This window comes from Mustela putorius, unplaced genomic scaffold (assembly GCF_011764305.1).
Source record: "Mustela putorius furo isolate JIRA1106 unplaced genomic scaffold, ASM1176430v1.1 tig00003987_pilon_pilon_pilon, whole genome shotgun sequence".
Taxonomy (NCBI): domain Eukaryota; kingdom Metazoa; phylum Chordata; class Mammalia; order Carnivora; family Mustelidae; genus Mustela; species Mustela putorius.
Genome location: NW_025422126.1, coordinates 18,792,012 through 18,811,830, shown reverse-complemented (window position 1 = coordinate 18,811,830; position 19,819 = coordinate 18,792,012). Strand labels below are relative to the sequence as shown.

General features: G+C 36.8%; 1 protein-coding gene across 1 annotated transcript in view; it reads right to left on the bottom strand.

Moving 5' to 3' along the window:
- Positions 1-1,955: 1,955 nt before the first annotated feature.
- Positions 1,956-19,819, bottom strand: part of TYR (tyrosinase) — a 109,603-nt gene continuing 91,739 nt past the window's right edge. Inside the window, 3 exon segments of the mRNA XM_004763563.3 lie at positions 1,956-2,627; positions 2,630-2,818; positions 11,508-11,689. Of these exon segments, the coding sequence (XP_004763620.2) occupies positions 2,545-2,627; positions 2,630-2,818; positions 11,508-11,689 (454 nt within the window). The 3' untranslated portion in view covers positions 1,956-2,544.

Sequence of the window (19,819 nt, the reverse complement as noted above, 5' to 3'; positions counted from 1 at the left end):
CTCTAAAATAATGCTGTGGAATATAATGTTGGTAAGAATTTAATGAAACTGTCAGGTGTCTTCAAATATCAGTCAGGTAATTTGGGTACCTCATTGAGAAAACCTTATTGAGAATCAGTGTGGTGGTGGTTTTATCACAGATATTGCTGCTACACAAGCAAATACCTTGAACCTCTAGAGAAACAACATAATATTCTATCTTGAAATGCAGGGATAAAGAAGGGAATTGTCTTGGGATAAAGAAAAGAATGACAGACCACTGCCAGGAGCAATGAAAATTTCTGGGGTGGACTTCTGTTTGAGGTGCTTTGTAAAAATGGTTAAAAATACCTCTGGGACTAAAATTTTGCCTCCGAGTCAAACCTTGCTAAGTAACCACATTGTGTGCTGAGATTTAACTAAAGGCACCCAACCATGTTCCCTATTACAGCTTCCTCAGAATCTTCTGGAGATCATTTTCCAAATTTTTTTTCCCACTTTTTGTTCTCAGTTTTACTGGTTCCAATTCCCAGTTAAATTGAATCCAGTCCTCAGATGCCAATGTTAAGAAAAAAAAATTTGTTTCTGGTAGGTGATGCCCCAAGTTGAGGAGAGAGTCCCTTATATTTGCCCTCAAGCCCCCCCCAACCCCCACTGTCTAAATAAATAAGCTGTACCCCATCCCTTGCCTGACTTTTCTTCACTAAGCATCTGAAATAGGACAAGCTAGTCAATAAGTCTGACGACTAACGAGAGTTAGAAGATCGTATTACTCTATTTAATTGAGTTTATTAATTATTAGTAATTTCTGAGAGTCAAAGGTATTACTTCAGCAATAATTGTGAATTTCTCTTTATTCTAAATGAAAATTAGCCAAGATCATTTGACCAATCTGTATAAATAGGCTAATTCTTGCTCTTCTTTGAAATTGAAACTGGGACTAAGTGAAATGTAATCATTTAAAGTTATATGATCTTAACTCTCTATTCAGTCTTTTCCAGATAAAGGCATTTTTAAGAGCTCCATTTTTTCAGTCCACTCATTTTTAAATGTATTCATAAACATTCTGAGCACAGTGCTTCAGAGCGTAACAGGAACTATACAATATTTTAGTTGAAAGGTACCATACAGGTCTGTTGGTCTCCTTTTAAATACTCTCCCAGAGATGTAGACAAGTCTGTCATTAAATCTTGGCATCAAGAGACAGTGGGAAAACAGTATCCAGAGATGAGGGGAAAGGCAAATCAAGTAGCAAATCTAAAGTTATATTGAAAATGCTGAGCAGACAAATGCTGACTAAGCATAAGAGAAATGAAGATGGAGGATACCAGGACAGAGCAAATGAGGCTGGACATTCAGTGGGAGTGCGGATTGGCATCTGCTGAAACACCGTGGAATACTATGGAAGAATCACAGGGACTTTCTGTGGAACGTGCTTGGCCTTGTTTCTAAATAGGGAGTTGTTAAGAATCCTGAGGAGATTTAAGTAAGTATTACTATAGACTTAATACTTAAATTCTTTTTGTAGAATTCAAGTTGAATTAGCCATCCAACCTTTATGTGAAGATTTATAGTGGTGACCACTTACGATTTTCTAAGGGTGCACCTTTTGGGTTTGGAAAGCTCTGAGTATTGGACAGTTTTTCCTTTTATTGGACCAAAATGGTCCTTTATAACTTCCAACAACTGGTCCTTATCTTTTATGCTATACATAGCTATAATAGAAATGTAATATAAATTGTACTATTCTTAGAATTTCAATGGAACCAAAAATTCAAGGAACAGGATTATCTGCATATCCTAATTTAAGGATTAATAGCCAAGAGAAACAGAAATGTAATTTTACTAGGACTGCAAGAAGGCAATTCACATAATAGTTCTCAAACTTCATGTATTTTGTAGCATTTTTAATGTCCTCTAATAAAATTCTTCTTAGAAACTTAAAAAAAAAAAGCTTTCAATAGGATTATCACTGTTATCAATGTATTTAATGAGTATATCTTGAGATAGATACTTAGCCAGATTTATCATACAGGCATGACCTTTATTTTCAATGACCTTCAGACACATAGTCAGACTATGGCAGGAGGGAGCTGAAAGTTGTTGACTATTTGAAGTCCCTAACACATTGGAACAAGAATATAAAATACAAAGGAAACATTATTCTTTCTGAGGAAAATAGAAATGTACTTCTCAAGTTCCAAAGAGTCAGTGTGGATTTGTTACTATTTTATTAAAATCAAAGGAAGGGGACAATAAAAGGAAACATTTCATTCAACAATCAGGAGGAACGATCAAAATTATTCCCACATTTTTATAATAGCACTTTCATTCAGATACAGGTAGCAGTTACTCATTACTAAATGGCATCCTTTTCTTAGAAATATGGGTTTGAGGAAAACTATTAAAGGAATGATTAAATGACAATGAGGCAAGCAGAGGTGTATTCTACCTGAATTGGAGGAGGAGTGGGTACACTTTGTATCAATCCTGATAATAGTCTTCATAAACAAATGTCAGGGATTGCTCTGGGGACAACTCCTGGGGACCTGAGCATCATTTGATTTAAAGTGAGGGCCTTGTTGGCCTTACTCTATTACCTAAGCCTTTCATAAATGGGTCTGATACAACAAACTGTGGTAATCCTCCTTTTCCGTGAGGAGTGGCTGATTTTCTTCATGGAGCTGCTTTCTCTTGTGACGCTGACACAGTAGACGAGTGATCCCTCCCAGCACAACGGTGAGGACCGAGCCCACCACAGCAGCCCCAGTGAGCCATGGCCAGATTCGACTTGCTTGTTCTAAGTAGGGCCTAATGTAATCTTGAAAAATGTCCCGTTCTGAAACAGAAAGATATCCCATGTTTTGACTGTTGTCATCATTAGCTGCACCATCATCATCATCAACATCATCATCGTTATCCTTGCAGAGTACTATGGAGTCAGATGCTTGGGGCTGAATGACAGCTCTGCCACTTATGAGCTGTAAGAGCTCAGAAAAGTCACACTTAATACTCCTATGCCTTAGTTTCTTCATTAGAATAGGAACATAACACCACGTCGTTGGAACGTTTTAAAATTGACTGATAATATCTAACCTGTAAATTATGCAGTGTCTACAACCAAGTCAACTACCATAACTTTTAGATCTTTATTCTGATATTTGCTTCCACATTTCTAAATAACAGGCAAATATTATCATCTTTTAATTCATCAAGTTTCTATCTGGAGTTCTTCATACAGAAATAATAATTTTGTTCTCTTACAACTCCCTTTTTCTTTCCTTTTCAGTACAATAACAATTCATGATTTGGGGCCAAATCCACATCAAGGGTTTTCATTGGTTTTAGTATATAAATGTTCACAGTGGAAACAAATATGGTGCTATGATTACATTTCTTTGTATTATATTTCCTTGGGAGTTAGTAACTTGTATCCTTCTGCTTGATTGATTTAAAAATACCATCACTGCTTATAAGATACTCTAAGATACTCCATATTCATTTTGTACACAAAGAAAACCAGAAAGTGCATCTTGGGCTTCTTTTGCAGCAAATTATGTCTATGTGACTCAAGTCTTGAACAAAAGCAATATGTGTAACTTTTCGGCAGTTTCCTTAAAAATAAGAAGCTATGTCTTCTCCTTTCTCCTTTTTTCTTTTTGCTTATCTGGAATGCAGATCATGTGTCCATGAGCCATCATGGACCATGTGGTCCAGATTAAACCCTAGGTCTTGTGGAATCACAAGAAAGAAGCAGCTCTGGTCCCTGAAATTGTGGAGCTGATATTCAACAACATACAAAGACTGCTGCTTGAGCAGTAAGTCAAGAAATATATTTAAGCCATTGATCTTTGAACCCGAATCTGCTTTCTATCCCTACCTTCCCGTCCTCACTAATGCAGAAATTTTAACCTTTTTTGTTTGTTTGTTTTGTTATTGTTGTTTTATTGTTGTTATTGTTGTTTGTTATTGTTATTGTTGCTGAGCAAGGAGCCTGATGTGGGATTGGATCCCAGGACCCTGGGATCATGAGCTGAGCTGAAGGCAGATGCTTAACAGCCACCCAGGTATCCCAATAACATTCTTTTATGAACTCTTTCCTTGGGTATAATTGCTCAGTACATGGTAGACCACTGACTCAAGGGGGGCCAATCAGAATCTTTACTCAGAATTCTCTGTGGTGGAGTTGTCAGGTGGCTTGAGAGCTTATGACAGGCTTACATCTCAACTTGTGAAAGACAGGATGAATGCACTCCAAGAAATAGAGATGAGAGCTAGAGGAGAGAGAGACAGAAGGACAGAGGAACAGAGAAACAGAGAGATACACAGAGAGAGAGACAGAGAGAGTATTAGGGCTTTTAATTTCCTGGTTCCTGCTGTTCCTCAGTCTCAGCTGCATTTCTGCCTTTCCCAGAGTTTGAGTGTTCATTCCATCCTTGGATTTTTTAAACCAATAAATTCCCTTTTTTAATATAATCTCATTCCTGTGGAGTTTCTGTCATTTGCATTTTTGAAAGTTCTAATTATTTTAAAAAGTTGATTTTATACCCACCACAATAGACAATAGAGTAATTAACTTACAAAATTTTGGAATTACAATTATATATGAACTCCGTATATAATAAAAATGAGATATACAAACCAATGAGAAAGGGAATATTTATCTAATAACCTATCTTGGAAAGCAGGGATAGCAACATGAAATAAAATTTAAAATGGAGGGATGCCTGGGTGGCTCAGTGGGTTAAAGCCTCTGCCTTCAGCTCAGGTCATGATCCCAGGGTTCCAGGGTCAAATGAATAAATAAATAAATAAATAAATAAATAAATCTTTAAGGCTGTACACAACCTAAGTTTTTTTTTTTTTTAAAGATTTTATTTATTTATTTGACAGACAGATCATAAGTAGGCAGAGAGGCAGGCAGAGAGAGAGAAGGGAGGAAGCAGGCTCCCTGCTGAGCGGAGGGCAGGATGCAGGGCTCAATTCCAGGACCCTGGGATCATGACCTGAGCCGAAGGCAGAGGCTTTAACCCATTGAGCCACCCAGGCGCCCCAACTTAAGGTCTTTAAAAAAAAAATTTAATGGAAGTCATGTTGTTGGCCATAAACTTGATAATGTTCTAAATGTTTTTTAAAGAAGGATTGTTCTTTTTTTTAATCAGGAAAATTTGTTACAAATGAATATCATAGTACTAAAACCCAATATTCATTCAAAGGAGATAAAAGTGAGCTTCTCTGGCTTATGTGGGGCTAAAGAGCTAAAACCCAGTTCATTTTTCCCATTACCTTTTCTTCTGTCCTTGACACCATCTTTTTGCCAGCTGTCACTAAGTTACCTCTATAATTCCTAGATCCCAGTAAGCATAATTTGAACAGTATTGCAATTTAGAGTTTCTCTTCACCAGTAAGGGATAACAACTTGCAAAGGATAAATATTAACAAATAAATTATACAAATGACTTATAACTTTGATATTTAAATCTAAACAATAAAAGTCAAAAAGCTAAAACTAAAAAGAAACATCAAAATGTTACTGTTTTCAATGTATTTAAAATTAGTTTGAAAGAGTGACTACAAATGTCTGTCTTATTCTGCTAGTAGTTACTTCAATATATAAAACACATTTAAAATGTCTTGCAGAGGACAGAGCGGTTACATAAGAAATCTGATTTCCTCTGTTTCTGGCTCTGCTTAAACCCAAATCACAATTTCAAAATACTATTTCTACATCTACTCTGCTGTCCAGCTTCTCTCACAATTTCTCTGCTTCAGTCCACTCCAAGTGGTCTCAATTTTTACTGTCACCAAGGGTCTTCTTTGAAACACTCTTTACATTTCTTAGTGGCTCCAAACCGAAATTCAGCCTTTCATTCTCAGCTATCAGCTATCCAAACAGTGCACCTTTAAATTCTTTCTTAATATCAGAATTTTTCTATCTTTACCCAAAGTTCCATTTATTCATGTCACCCTTTCTCTTCCGAATAAAAGTTTATTCTGTTTGTCTTGTGCTCTATTGTGTTCGAATCACATGCTCATTGGCTCACACAACAAATATATCAGTTAGTTTGGGACCATTATCGTAACTTAATGAATTACAAATCTATAACTTAAAAAAGGTTTGCCTATAATTTTTAAATGAGACAATGTATATATAGCGCTTGGTATAATAACTTAGCACTTAGAAAGCAATTTATAACTGTTACTAATTCTCATTATTCTATAGTAATTTCAATGATATTTCCATGGAACAAGCTTCCAGTAAGAATTTCTCTCTTGGGGTGCCTGGGTGGCTCAGTGGGTTAAAGCCTCTGCCTTTGGCTCAGGTCATGATCCCGGAGTCCTGGGATCAAGCCCCACATCGGGCTCTCTGCTCAGCAGGGAGCCTGCTTCCTCCTCTCTCTCTCTCTCTCTCTGCCTGCTTCTCTGCCTACTTGTGATCTCTGTCTGTCAAATAAAATAAATAAAATCTTAAAAAAAAAAAAGAATTTCTCTCTCAAACCTGCTTTGATTACTTATTTAGTTCAACTTTCTTTTGTATTCTCAGACTCTCTGTTTCTTTACTCCCTTGGGTCACTTGACACAATTGTCGATGTGTTAATAATTATTTATACGTATGTCTTTTTAGACTTGATCATAAATTCTTGAGAGCAAGTATTAGGTCTTATTTGTTTTTTCTTTCATTCTTGTATTCATTCATTTGTTGATTCATTCATACAGTAAATGTTCCATGAGACACATGATATGCCACGTGGTGGTCCTGGCACTGTAAGTGAAAAGACACATAAGCAGAGGTCCTGGTCTGAAGGAAACAATAACGGTAAAAAAAGACTGACAAGCATGCTAAGTATTTCAAGAGTAATGTTGCAATGATGAAAGTATGTAAAAAGATACAATGGAATTGTGGTGGTAAGACCTCTTATAACTGTTTGGGGAGTCAAGGAAGGCTTCCCAGAAGACTTTCTCACTGAGTAGAGGAATGAATCGAACTTGAGCATGTGATGTTGATGGCAAGCCATTCCAGGCAAAGGAAACAGGACCACCACCTGGCACGGGTACTTTAAAATAATTATTAATACATAGAGAAGATTCTGTGTAGACAAGCATAGTAGCTATTGAACACATCTGTGAACGAGAGAAGCCCATCATTAAATCCCATCTGCAGAACGACGCACTCTAGTTACCATGATCATGTCTCCTCCTCTCATTTCTAGCCTCAAATATCAAGGTCTTTGGGAATATATTGCATTTAGGAGGCTCTCAACAGAGCAGTACCATATAGAAAGCAGGATCACATTTACCAACAGCACTGAGGACACAAGCTTTCATTGCCAAAGCTTTTTGGTCTCCCCTTGAATCAGTTATGCATGCAACAAAATCACCTGTTGCTCATTTTTTAAAAGCATCACTAAATTCGATTATAAGAGAAAATGTTTGACAAATGTTTGACAGCTGCCTTTTGCAGAAAACACTTAAGTAATTACAAACATGAGTACCTGAATGATGAATAACAAACTGCTTGAGAACTAAATTACATCAAAAAGTTTTTAGGGACTCTTTTTAGTAGGCTTAAAGTTTAGCAAGAAATAGGAACACATTTTAAATTCCTTGAAGGTGTATCAGAAGCAATAGAATAATTCGTAAAAGGAAAACAGGCAATTATTGTCGTTGTTTTTAAAGTCAAACTTCTTAAAATTAATGGTGTAGATTTACAGTTTTATGAAAATTACCATCAATAGATAAAACATTTCAAATCCATTTTATTTTTTAAATATTTAACTAGAATATAAATACCATAAGGCCCTAATGGACTCTTTGAGCCTTCACCCCCTCCTCCGTGTTAGATGGTTTTTGTTGCCTTTTCAGTAAAAATTACCCATTTGGACACCAGAGAAGAAACCATGAGATAGAACATAGTGGACAAGACACATGGGGACTAAAGAGAGCCCTCTCTACTGTGGAGTAAAGGAGGGGAAATTATTCACTATTGGCCACTTAGTACCTCTATGACTTAGAATTAGTCACCTAACCTTTCTGTTTTCAATTTACCTATAAAACAAAATCAAAATCACTACTACATTAGACTGTGAAGATTAGCAGAGATAGCAATTCATATGCTGATGTGTGTAATTTATTGCCTGTTAGTAACTGCAGGCCAGAACGTCTTCTGAGTTTCAAGGCCATCCCCTGCCCCCGAGACATATTTGCCCTGATGTTTCCTATCACCCGTTTCACTGTGTAGTTAGTGCAACCAGGAGAGTCCTCCATGTTTGGCCTTGCTCCTACTGTGCCTATCTCAGTGAGCATGTCACCATCCACCATTTTCATAGGCCAGAGAGTTCATAGACATCCCTGATATCTCCTTTTCTCATTTCATATATGAATCACTTTCCAAGTTCTGTACATTTTATATAAATTCAAAATAGTTCAAATTCTTTCATGCCTTCTGCCCTCTCCTGAGCACAACCACAGCCACCCACACTGTCTTCACCGCTCTCCTGGAAGCCTCTAACAGTGTCATCACTTCCTTCTCTGAAGTTGCTTTACAACTGCTACAGAATTTCCTGTCTGCTGCAGCAACAAGAAGGTTTTGTAAACTCAAACCATTTAAAATTTATCAATCACTTCTGTTATTTTAACAATGTAGCCAAAACCCAAAATCAAGATCCCCTTTTCAACTAATAACTTCTTCCAGTCCTACTGCTGTCCTCTGAAATATCACTTCATTGACCCCTAGAGGTAGGTATGTCCCTAAACAAAGAAGTCATTAGGTACATAGTTGGGTTATCTACCATTACAGTGCAAACCCTGTGAAGATAGACTATGTTGTTTACCACTGTGTATCCATTCTAAGACAATGCTTGGTTAGGTGGTTACTAAATACATGTATGTAGAAAGAATAAATAAATCATAATACCACTTAGAAAATACATAGCATGATAGAAGACTTGAAATATGTTAAAAATACATATCTAAAAATGACCTGGATATTAAAAGGGGGTGATATATTAATAATAAGCTTTATTTATATTGGTTAAGTGATACCACACTTCATGGTCAATATCACATGTACTCAAACTGATTCACCCAAAGATACTGGATGTCATTTGATACTTAAACTAGAGAAGCTTGTAGAATGTCAAGTCTAATCTTGTGGGACTATAGTCATGATGGACAGGGGAAATTTTAAATATAAAAAATTACTACGTAACTAGTAAGGAGTGATTAAACATGGCTATATATATGCATAAGATGATTTACTATCTGAGAGTTTGACAAATGGATAAACAGGGTCAGAATTCAGCCAGAAGGAACAATATGTTTAAAAGCTATGCCCATGAAAGATTTTGGCATGTTTTGGAAATCATAAAATCCTAAGTGGTAAATCTCTGAAAATCCATTCCCAATTTGATCCTTTCCCTCCCTTTCAGAAGGGGAAACATGTTACTTGAGACTAACACTTTTTTGACTCCCCTTACAATATGACGGCACTTTGCAAAATCCCCTGTTCTCAGTGATCTCAAGGTTTTCAAAAAAACTGATATCCAATGCTAGCCATTTTAGTATTCCTTCCACTGGCTATGATTTTCAGATAAAACAAAACAAGTTAATGAAACCCATATTTGTTCAGCTAAGGGTCCCCCAAAGGGCAGGTAAAATTTGACAAAATACAGGTTCTCTTGTTGGCCCTACACTGTGGTTCTGCAGTGCCACATGCTAACTTGATGGCCCAGGACACCTTATTTGCATTCTTTAAGCCTCTGTTTTCTCACCTAAAAAAGGAAAAAAGAAATAATAGTGCCTCATTCATATAATAGTTATGAAGATTAAAGAAAATAAGGCACAGGGCATTCCTAGAGGAGTTTCATTCACATCAAAAATACTCAATATGTGTTAGTTATTATAATGGGACTCCATTTCTCTCCTCAGGGAAATTTTCCATTACTTCTACTACTCCAATAGGAGAACTTAGCATTGCATAATTACACTGTACACTTTCCACCTCTATTTTTCTTGGTATTCTCTTCGTTTAGAATCTTCTCTGCTCTTTTCTATCTGCTACTTGCCTGCTCATTCTTCAAGGTCTGGTCTTTCTAGGCTGGATTATTCAGAAGTTATTGCTTTCTCCCCAGTGCTCCTTTCGGATTTTTGTTTATGACTGACTCTTTTGCTGCATTAAACACAGCCTGATGTTTTGTACTTTCTTGCACAATGCACAATTGTCCTGCTTCCACACTGAACTTGGAGCTGCTTGAGGTTTGGAACTATGTCAGTCATTTTTGTCTTTAAAATCTAGCATGAGGGTTGGAAGTTAGTAAATGTCATTAATTGGTTTAATTTACTTCTCTTGTTTTTATGACTTTTTATGAATTATCAATGAATTTAATGAAATGTCAATGTTTACTGAATACCTCTTACCTACAAGCCATATGTTGTTTTACTGGTTTTGGTTGTTGACTGTCTTGTGTTAGAGTAGAAGAATGATGTAGTGACTTGAAGAGAGGGCTTTGTGGTACTGATATCTGGCTCCTCTATATACTGGTGTCTGCTATTGGGAAAATCACTTAAATTCTCATAGTATTAGTGTCCTCACCTATTTCTGGAGATAATAATACTTATCTAATATATGATTTATTAATTACACATGTATAAGATCTGCATGTAGCAAGCTCTTGGGTAGGGGAAGGCATTGTTAACTGTTCCTCATTTATTAAGATATTGACATATTTCTACTCAGGAAGGTTATTTAAAGCCTGGATATAATTATAATCTTAGAGTTTTATGTTATTACTTTAATTATAGTCATAACAATTATCATAATAGTTTCTTGGTAACCCTAGGAGAAAGTTCCCAAAGATAACTCTAAACCTGCTGGATGTCTATCTTGTACCATACCATCTTGGACACTTTAATATATCATATTCATTTAATTATAACAATATCTTGATGTGCCTAGGTGGATCAGTTGGTTAAGCATTTGCCTTCAGCTCAGGTCATAATCCCAGGTTTCTGGGATCGAGCCCTGCATCAGGATCCCAGCTCAGCAGGGAACCTGCCTCTCCCTCTCCATCTGGCACTCCCCAGCTCATGTTCTCTCTCGCTCTCAAATAAATAAATACGGTCTTTAAAAAGCTGTCACAGTATCTCTTTGCGCTATTCTGATCCCAATATTTTCAGTTAAAAAACCGAGATTCATGGGGTTGAAGCAAAATTTCCAAGGTCACTTAATGGTCAGCTGATAGTCATGCCTTAAACTCGCCTTTTTTTTTTTTTCTGATTTTAATTCTAGCGTTCTTTTCATGGTTGCCATATACAAAATGCCCTATATTAAGCAGATTGGATGTGAATTTAAAGATCCTTGCATCTTAGTTCATGTAATAATAAATTAGTGAAAAATTAAGTGTTGTAATGTGCCTTCCCAATTTAAAGGCTTTGGGGACAACATTATAAACACGTAAGGCTAGGTACTTTCTCAAAAGAAGCTGGTCACACTAGATTCACTAATTCATATGAAAGAAATTAAACTTTACCTGATTCCTGTAGGTTGCTATAATCATAGCCCAGATCTCTGGATGAAATAAAAAAATCACCATTCCTGTAGAGAGGTATAAAAGGAACCATGTAGGATTCCCGGTTGTGTCCAATGGGTGCATTGGCTTCTGGATAAACTTCTTGAAGAGGATGGTGCCTTCGGAGCCACTGTTCAAAAATACTGTAGAGGAAAGGATTATTCAGACTCAGAAACATGTTATTTATAAAATATTTAGAATTCTTGGAGTAAAATAATAAGGCATATCTTAAAACCCCAAGACATGGAAAAATCCCAGATACATTTTTCATGCTTTGAAAATATTTTGTAAAGCACTAGCTCATACTGTCAGGCCCTGATGAAGCTCAGTCATTTGAAAGAAATGTGAGAGGATAACGTTGGAAAGGGTATTCTTAGGTAACTGAACCTACGTGACAAGTTTAAACCTTTCAGAAAGCTTCAAAGCAAGGATAATTATTGGTTGAGTGACAGCAGGGTTGAAATTGTAAATTAAATATGTTTCTTGTCTCAAAGAAAGTTAGCCCAAAGAAAGAACACATAAAACTAAGTTAGAATCAGTTCTGGAATTTGGTCATTTGGGGGATCACAGTAGGGAATTTTCAATTATTTCAACCAACTTGCCATGTTCTGTGACGAGTATGCTTAATGAAACTTGGGGAAAGAAAGAGCTCTCCTCCAAAAACGGAGACTAAATATACTTGGACTGGTTTTCCAACTTCCCCTGAAACTAGAGTATGGCCATACGATCAATTCTCAGTCAGTCAGATATACCCATGAAGCCTTTGAAACAGATATAGTGACACACAGAAGCAAGAATGATGGAAAACTATTCTGGTCATGGGCAAAAACAGTTGCAATAACTTATGGGGGATTGCAAGACTGGAAGAACATCAAGGAAATATCCAGTGTTTTATAGCATGGTTTTAGCAGATTTCATGGTTGTTACCCTCTTGCTCCCTTGTCCCCACCTGTTTCTGAACCTCATTCTCCATGATTTCCTGACCTATTCAGTATCCTTTTAGTAAAGACTTTTTCTGTTAATTAGCCAGAGTTAGTATCTGTTGAATGCAATTAAAAATTCTGACTGGAACAAAAGGTAAACAAGTAAGGGACAAAAATGATTAAGAATACTCAAACTATAGGAGAATTTATATTGTGTCACTAAAAATGTGAGAAAGAAAAAGATTTTGTATTATCAGGTCATATAACAGAGTTTATATGATATAGATATATCATACATATATGTGTGTATGTCTGTGTGTGTATATATATATACAAAACATTTAACATAGATCTGAGGTCAGAGAACTTCCCTTGAGCCTAGCTCTGGGTATGACTGTAAGCAAATCACTAAAATTCTTGGAGATCTAGCCTCCTCATCCTTAAATGAAAGCAATAGTATCTGTCTTATTTCCAAAGGGATTATCCAATGTGCTAATATTTGTGAAAGTGCTAATAAATATTGTTACTCTGCTATAAAATGTATTCCAGGAGATAAAATGTACATGCATAGCCCAAGCGATGGTGCCTGTAAAGGAAAGAGATAAAGCTTCAAACAAACAAACAAATTTGAAAAAGCATTATGAAGTACAATAAAGGAGATAACAACGATGCTGGATGGCAGCATGGTGATCATGTTTTCCATGATGGAGAACAAGTCTCTTTGCTTAGAGAATCTGGACTTCAAAAACCCATCATGCTTAAAGTTGACATTTATTTATTTATTTATTTATTTACTTGATTTATGTTCAGTTAGCCAGCATATAGTACATCATTAGTTTTTGACGTAGTGTTCAACGATTCATTAGTTGCGTATAACACCCAGTGCTCATTGCAACATTATGTGGTTACCCCACTCCCTTTTGTAACCTACAGTTTGCTTCCCAGAAAATTGGCTTTTATCCCAGAAAATGGGCTTTTAATTGTGAATTAATTGCAGGATCAGAAGGCCACTGCTAAATCCTGAAACTGTGGTCCATAAATTCTAAATAGCTCAATTATTAAATATATTTATTGAGTTTTTATTATATGCCAAATTTTGGAGAAACACAAGCTTGCATAAAACCCTGAGTTCCATGGGTTGTGACAAAGGATGTTTGGAAAATTTCTTAACCTGTTCGATTTTTCTTTTCCTCACCTATGAAGTGGGAATATTTTTGGATTAATTAGTATAATATAAGTAAGGTGTATATTTAAGTGCTTGACAAATCTAAGTGGAAACAGTCATCATCCACATTCCCTTCTTCCTCTTCTCCCCACTCCTCACTACTAATGTTATCCTGGAAGAATGTTACAAGTGGCAAGAGAGAAGAGACATACTGTTATAGAAATGCCAAAGCCATGTATATTTGACATGGTTCTTCTTCTTCTTTTAAATTAGGTAAACATTTATTTTTTAAAAATTTTAGAGGGAGAATATAAGCCGTGGTGGAAGGGGTGAGGAGCAGAGGGAGAGGGAGAGAGAGAATCTGTAGGAGACACCACGCCCAGTGCAAAGCCCAATGCAAAGCTCTAACTCGATCTCACAACCGTGAGATCATGAGTTGGATGCTTAACTGACTGAGCCACCCAGGTACCCCTTTGAGCAGGGTCTTTTTAAGAAGGGTTATGATTCTGACCAGCAGGAATGAGAAAGAAGATTCAAAAAGTTTGGTTTTTCTGTGTGTGCCTTAGTAACTGGCCTAACAAACAAACCCTACGTTCTATTCAGGTCCTAAAGTTTTATCAATTAGCTTTTTTGTTTTAACTTCTGTAGGTTCTTTCTTTCTTTCTTTCCTTCTTTCTTTCTTTCCTTCTTTCTTTCTTTCTTTCTTTCTTTCTTTCTTTCTTTTTTAAAGATTTTATTTATTTATTTGACTGAGAGAAAGGGAGAGAGGGAACACAAGCAGGGGGAGTGGGAGAGGGAGAAGCAGGCCTCCGGCTGAGCAGAGAGCCCAATGTGGAGCTCAATCCCAGGACCCTGGGATCATGACCTGAGCCAAAGGCAGACACTTAACGGCTGAGCCACCCAGGTGCCCCAGGTTTTTTCTTTTGATAAAGCATTACTTGTTTATTACATGCAATCCAGAAAATGCAAGTGAGCAGAAATGAGAGAAGAATTCATGTAATCATTTCATATTTCTGTTCCATCTAGTTTATAAAATATGCATAATAACACTACATATATTTTAACAAAAAGAGAATTGTATTGTAGATAATGTTTTAAAGGCTATTTTATTTGTATTATGCAATATTTAATGTTTTAAAAATATTTAAACATGCTTAAACAGTGTTTACCAGCTTTTCAACTGACAAATCTAATTTTTTTAAATGAGAAGGAGGCTCTCTGATAGAATTAATCTCCCACCCCACCTCTACTAAACTTTGATTTAGACACAGCCTACTGTTTCTAAACAAGCTACCAGATAAGGGTTTGAGGCAAAAATTGTGCCTTCTGTCAATTGAGAAAAATTCCTACTGTAGTTCAACTTATAAATAATCTTTTTTTTCTGCCAAGAAACAAAAATTCTTTACCTAGATAAGACAAGGACATCAATTCTTAGCACCAAAAGATTTAATGGATAAAACCGTTAATGTGCTCACTCACCTTATCAACCTTTTAAAATGAAGGTATTAATCTTGATTAAATTCTTTTTTGGTGGTTCTCATCCTCAGTTAATTTCATCAAACCATGTCTAAAATGACTCACATTAGAATACTGATGCTTAACTTAAATAATCACACTGACATTTTGGCAAGAACTTATTACCAAAGATTTAGATAAGCTGTATCTAGACAGTTTTCTGGAATTAGGAAAATGTAAAGATGATTGCAGATGCAAATAGGAAGGAATGTGTTTTATATATAAAAGTAATGCAAGACATCTGGTTTCAAGTCTGATATATAAGAATTCTGGACACTCTCATCCTTACAGCAAGAAAAGGCTAGACAAATGGAAAATCAACAACTTTTCTTGGATCATGAGAGAATGAGGTCATAGGACAAAGGCTCACCTACCCCCCCTCAGAACTGCAGAGATAAGTGCATCCAGGGGAACACAGCTGAGACTTGCTCACCAGGAAGAGAAGCAGCTGTATCCATAACTGGTAGAGATACGTGAACATTTTGATGAATGGTTGGAGATTGAGTATGGCCTAACAGTGGTAGTGAGAAACTCCTGGGAGCCATAGTGTAAGGGGAACTCCCAAGCATTTGGGTATTTTAACTCCAGGAACTCTACCAGGTTTTCATGATGAAGACTGGTGAAAAATCCTCTCCTGGGAGGGAGAGAGAGACCGTTATGAAGTAAGTCCCCAGACTTTTCCATAACAAACCTCTTTCATTCAGAGGAAATAAACTTCCAGAGTCTTATCCCAACTAGGGGAAGGGGATTCCAGATTTTCTGTTTCACTTAAGAGAAAATAAAGCATAGGGCACTTTGGTCAGAACTTCAAGGAAACAAATTGGGACTGCTGTAACCAAACATGTAGGAGGGAGAGGGAAAAAAAAAAAGCTATACAATTGAAGAAACAGTCATGAAGGTCACAGCCCCAAGACATTGGCCAAGTAAAAGACTGAAATTTAATATTTTAGGACACACACACACACCCCACCTTGATATCAAAAGAACTCCAGTATAATGATAGGAATTACAAGTGAAAGAGCTACAAGATAGGGTATCTGGGTGGCTCAGTCGTTAAACACCTACCTTTGGCTCAGGTCATGATCCCGGGGTCCTGGGATCAAGTCCCACATGGAGCTCCTTAGCTCAGCTGTTTCTTCCTCTCTCTCTCTCTGCGCCTCCCCCTGCCCATGCTAACTCTACCTCCATCTCTCTCTTTCTCTGTCAAATAAATAAAATCTAAAAAAAAAAAAAAAAAAAGAGCTACAAGGCAGACAGTCCAAAGACTAGTATACAAGAAAGCCCAAAGCCAAGAGTAAAGACTAAGACAGACCTAGAAAAATTTGAAGCCTCCAGCACCTACAGCTACAAAAATCACTAAACACAGCCCAACTTCTTGCCAATTAACATAAATCCTTACATTAAAGGCCTAGCTACCTCAGTTCCTACTACTCAATAAAATATATCTGATTTTATTTATTTATTTTTTTCACCTCCAGGAAATTTATTTAGGAAATATAGTAACAGTTTACTTGCAAAGCCATTAATAAAAGCGTTTACACTGAACATTGTGATCTAATTAAACTGAGGCAGAGACAAAGTGAGGATAGCATACAAGTTCTAAATTCTCATCTTGCAGAATATAAAGTCTACATAGTGGCTAACCTCCAGGAATCCGGAGAACTGCATAAGCCTACTATTTAAAATATGGAGGACAGTACTTGCTGGAATACCTAAAAAAGTGAAAAGTAATGAAACTCAGGGGCATCACCTCAAATGAAGTGTTAAAATTATCTAACTTTTTAAAATACACTCATGCTTATTAGGAAGCTGATTATCACTCACCTGGTATCTGATAAAGATGGGGACTTTAAGGACTAGGCTGGCAGTTTTCATCCAGGATCATCAATGAACAGATGAAAACTCCTTTGACCCTCCTTATCACCCAGTCAGAGCCCAGTGAACCAGTACTCAGTAATCACAAAGATCAATATATAAATTTAAACATTTTCCATGTTTTGTAACTAATAATTATTTTGCAAACTTAAGTTTGTGGTTCACTGAGGAACTAGAAAAGAGAAAGGACAGAACAAGCGGAGGCAAAGCCTTTAGGAGTGGGAAGATAAAAAATGAACCAAGATCAGAGAGGGGCTGTGAACATTAGGAGCACTGTGATGCTTAAGGAGGTTTAAACCAGCTCAATTCCACAAGCTGGAATGACTGAAGAGTTGTGAGTCATTTAGGGATGGGGTCGCAATTGAATTCCCCAAGAACTGGGAGCAAAAGGAATGGCTTTTCTGGTCAATGAAAAGAAGGAACTGAAAACAAAGGTAAAAGTGTTCTAGGCAGCATCAACTGAACGACACTTTGCATTTAATGGGGGAAGAATCAGAGAACAGAATATGGACACAGATTTGCTTCTGTGAATTTTTCCTCCTTTTATTCTGTGGACTTACTCTGTGAGCCTTCAGTAGGAATTAACACTTTTCTCCTTAACATGCCTGCCTTTACTTTCCATTCTTTGACTTGTAGAATTTTGAAATTCCTCTGGTTTTTGAACATTGGACGTTAGAGAGGGCCTGAACAAATCCAAAGGCAGCTAAACCTTACAGAATACTTGAGCATGAGCCCTGCAGACCTTTCATCTGCATCATCAAATTCTGTCCTCAGAAAACCCTCTGAGCCAGTAAGTAAAAGAGTTAAGACCTGACCCAAAAACCATTCCTTTCTACTACTATGTTCTCTTTCTAGGGTGCTGCTGGAGTTTCAATACACCAAGAGATTAGATACGATTTTCAAAACAAACATGCTGACATCAGAGATCAAGCTGCCACCTCCCATCCCAGAATATATCTGATTTTAAAGAACAAATCACATGGCATGCCAAAAGCCAAGAAAAAGACAGTCTGAAGAGACAAAGCAATCAAAGCAAAGTAAACACTAATTCAGATATGTGATAGATATTGGGATTATCAGACAGGCAATTTAAATATTTGTGAATAATATGTTAAGGGCTCTCACAGAAAAAGTAAATGACATGCAAGAGCAGATGGGCAGTGAAGCAGATTGGTAGAAAGGCTCTAAGAAAGACTCAGAGGAAATGCTGGAAATCAAAAACACTGTAGCAGAAATGAATAATGCCATTGATAGGCTCAACAGTTGACACAGCTTAGAAAAGAATGAGTAAGCTTGGAGATAGAAGCTTCCCAAACCAGAATGCAAGGAAGAAAGAATGGGGAAAAATAAATCAAGAACTGTGGGATAATTTCAAAAGAGGGTAACATACGTGTAATTGGAATAACAGAAGAAGAAGAAGAAAAAGTGAACAAAGCAGAAGAAATATTCTCCAATAAAAGGACCCGGAGGTACCCACTGAAACCACTCCCTATGGCCAAAGCTGGAACAATATGAGCCACAGAATAAATAAAGTAGTAGTAGATTATCACCTAAAATGTAAAATATAGAGGAGTCCTCGCTGATATAAAGTAATGAATAAATAAACAAATGAGGGGAATACATAAGTCTGCCATGCGGAATTTTAAATAATTATGTAGATACTTCGAATACTTAATGCAGGTGGTATATAACTCTGCACATAGTGACTTCCTTCCAAAGAGTATTAGGGAGGAGCAGTGGAGTCATCTAACAGTTTGAGAAAACTGACCAAACCCATCTCTGCCAGGTGATGAAGGTTAACATCAATAGTCTTATGTTATATCCACCAAAATGAACTAACAATTGTAAATATCTATGCCCCCAATATGGGAGTAGCCAATTACATAAGAAAACTGTTAATCATGATAAAGAATCATATTGATATGAATACATTAATAGTAGGAGATCTTAACACGCCTCTCTCAGAAATAGATCATTAAAGCAGAAAGTCAATAAAGAAACAAGAGCATTGAATGACACATTGGACCAGATGGACCTCATAGATATATACAGAACATTCCACCCTAAAACAACAGAATACTCATTCTTCTCAAGTGCACATGGAACCTTCTCCAGAATAGACCACATACTGGGTCACAAATCAGGACTCAACCAAAAGACTGATATTATTCCCTGCATATTCTCAGATCACAATGCTTTGAAGCTGGAGCTCAATCACAAGGAAAAGTTCCGAAGGAACTCAAACACCTGGAAGCTAAAGACCACCTTGCTTAAGAATGCTTGGATCAACCAGGAGATCAAAGAAGAACTGAAACAATTCATGGAAACCAATGAGAATGAAGACACTTCGGTCCGAAAACCTATGGGGTACAGACAAGGCGGTCCTAAGGGGGAAATACATAGCCATCCAAGCCTCTCTCAAAAAAATTGAAAAATCCAGAACACAGCAGCTGTCTCTACACCTTAAAGAACTGGAGAATCAACAACAAATCAAACCAACTCCACACATAAGAAGGGAACTGATCAAGATTAGAGCTGAGATCAATGAGGTAGAAACCAGAGATACAGTAGAACGTATCAAAGAAACTAGAAGCTGATTTTTTGAAAGAATCAATAAGATTGATAATCCATTGGCCACACTAATCCAAAAGAAAAGAGAGAAAGCCCAAATTCATAAAATTATGAATGAAAAGGGAGAGATCACAACGAACACCAAAGAAGTAGAAACAATCATCAGAAGTTATTATCAACAGTTATATGCCAATAAGCTAAGCAACCTAGATGAAATGGATGCA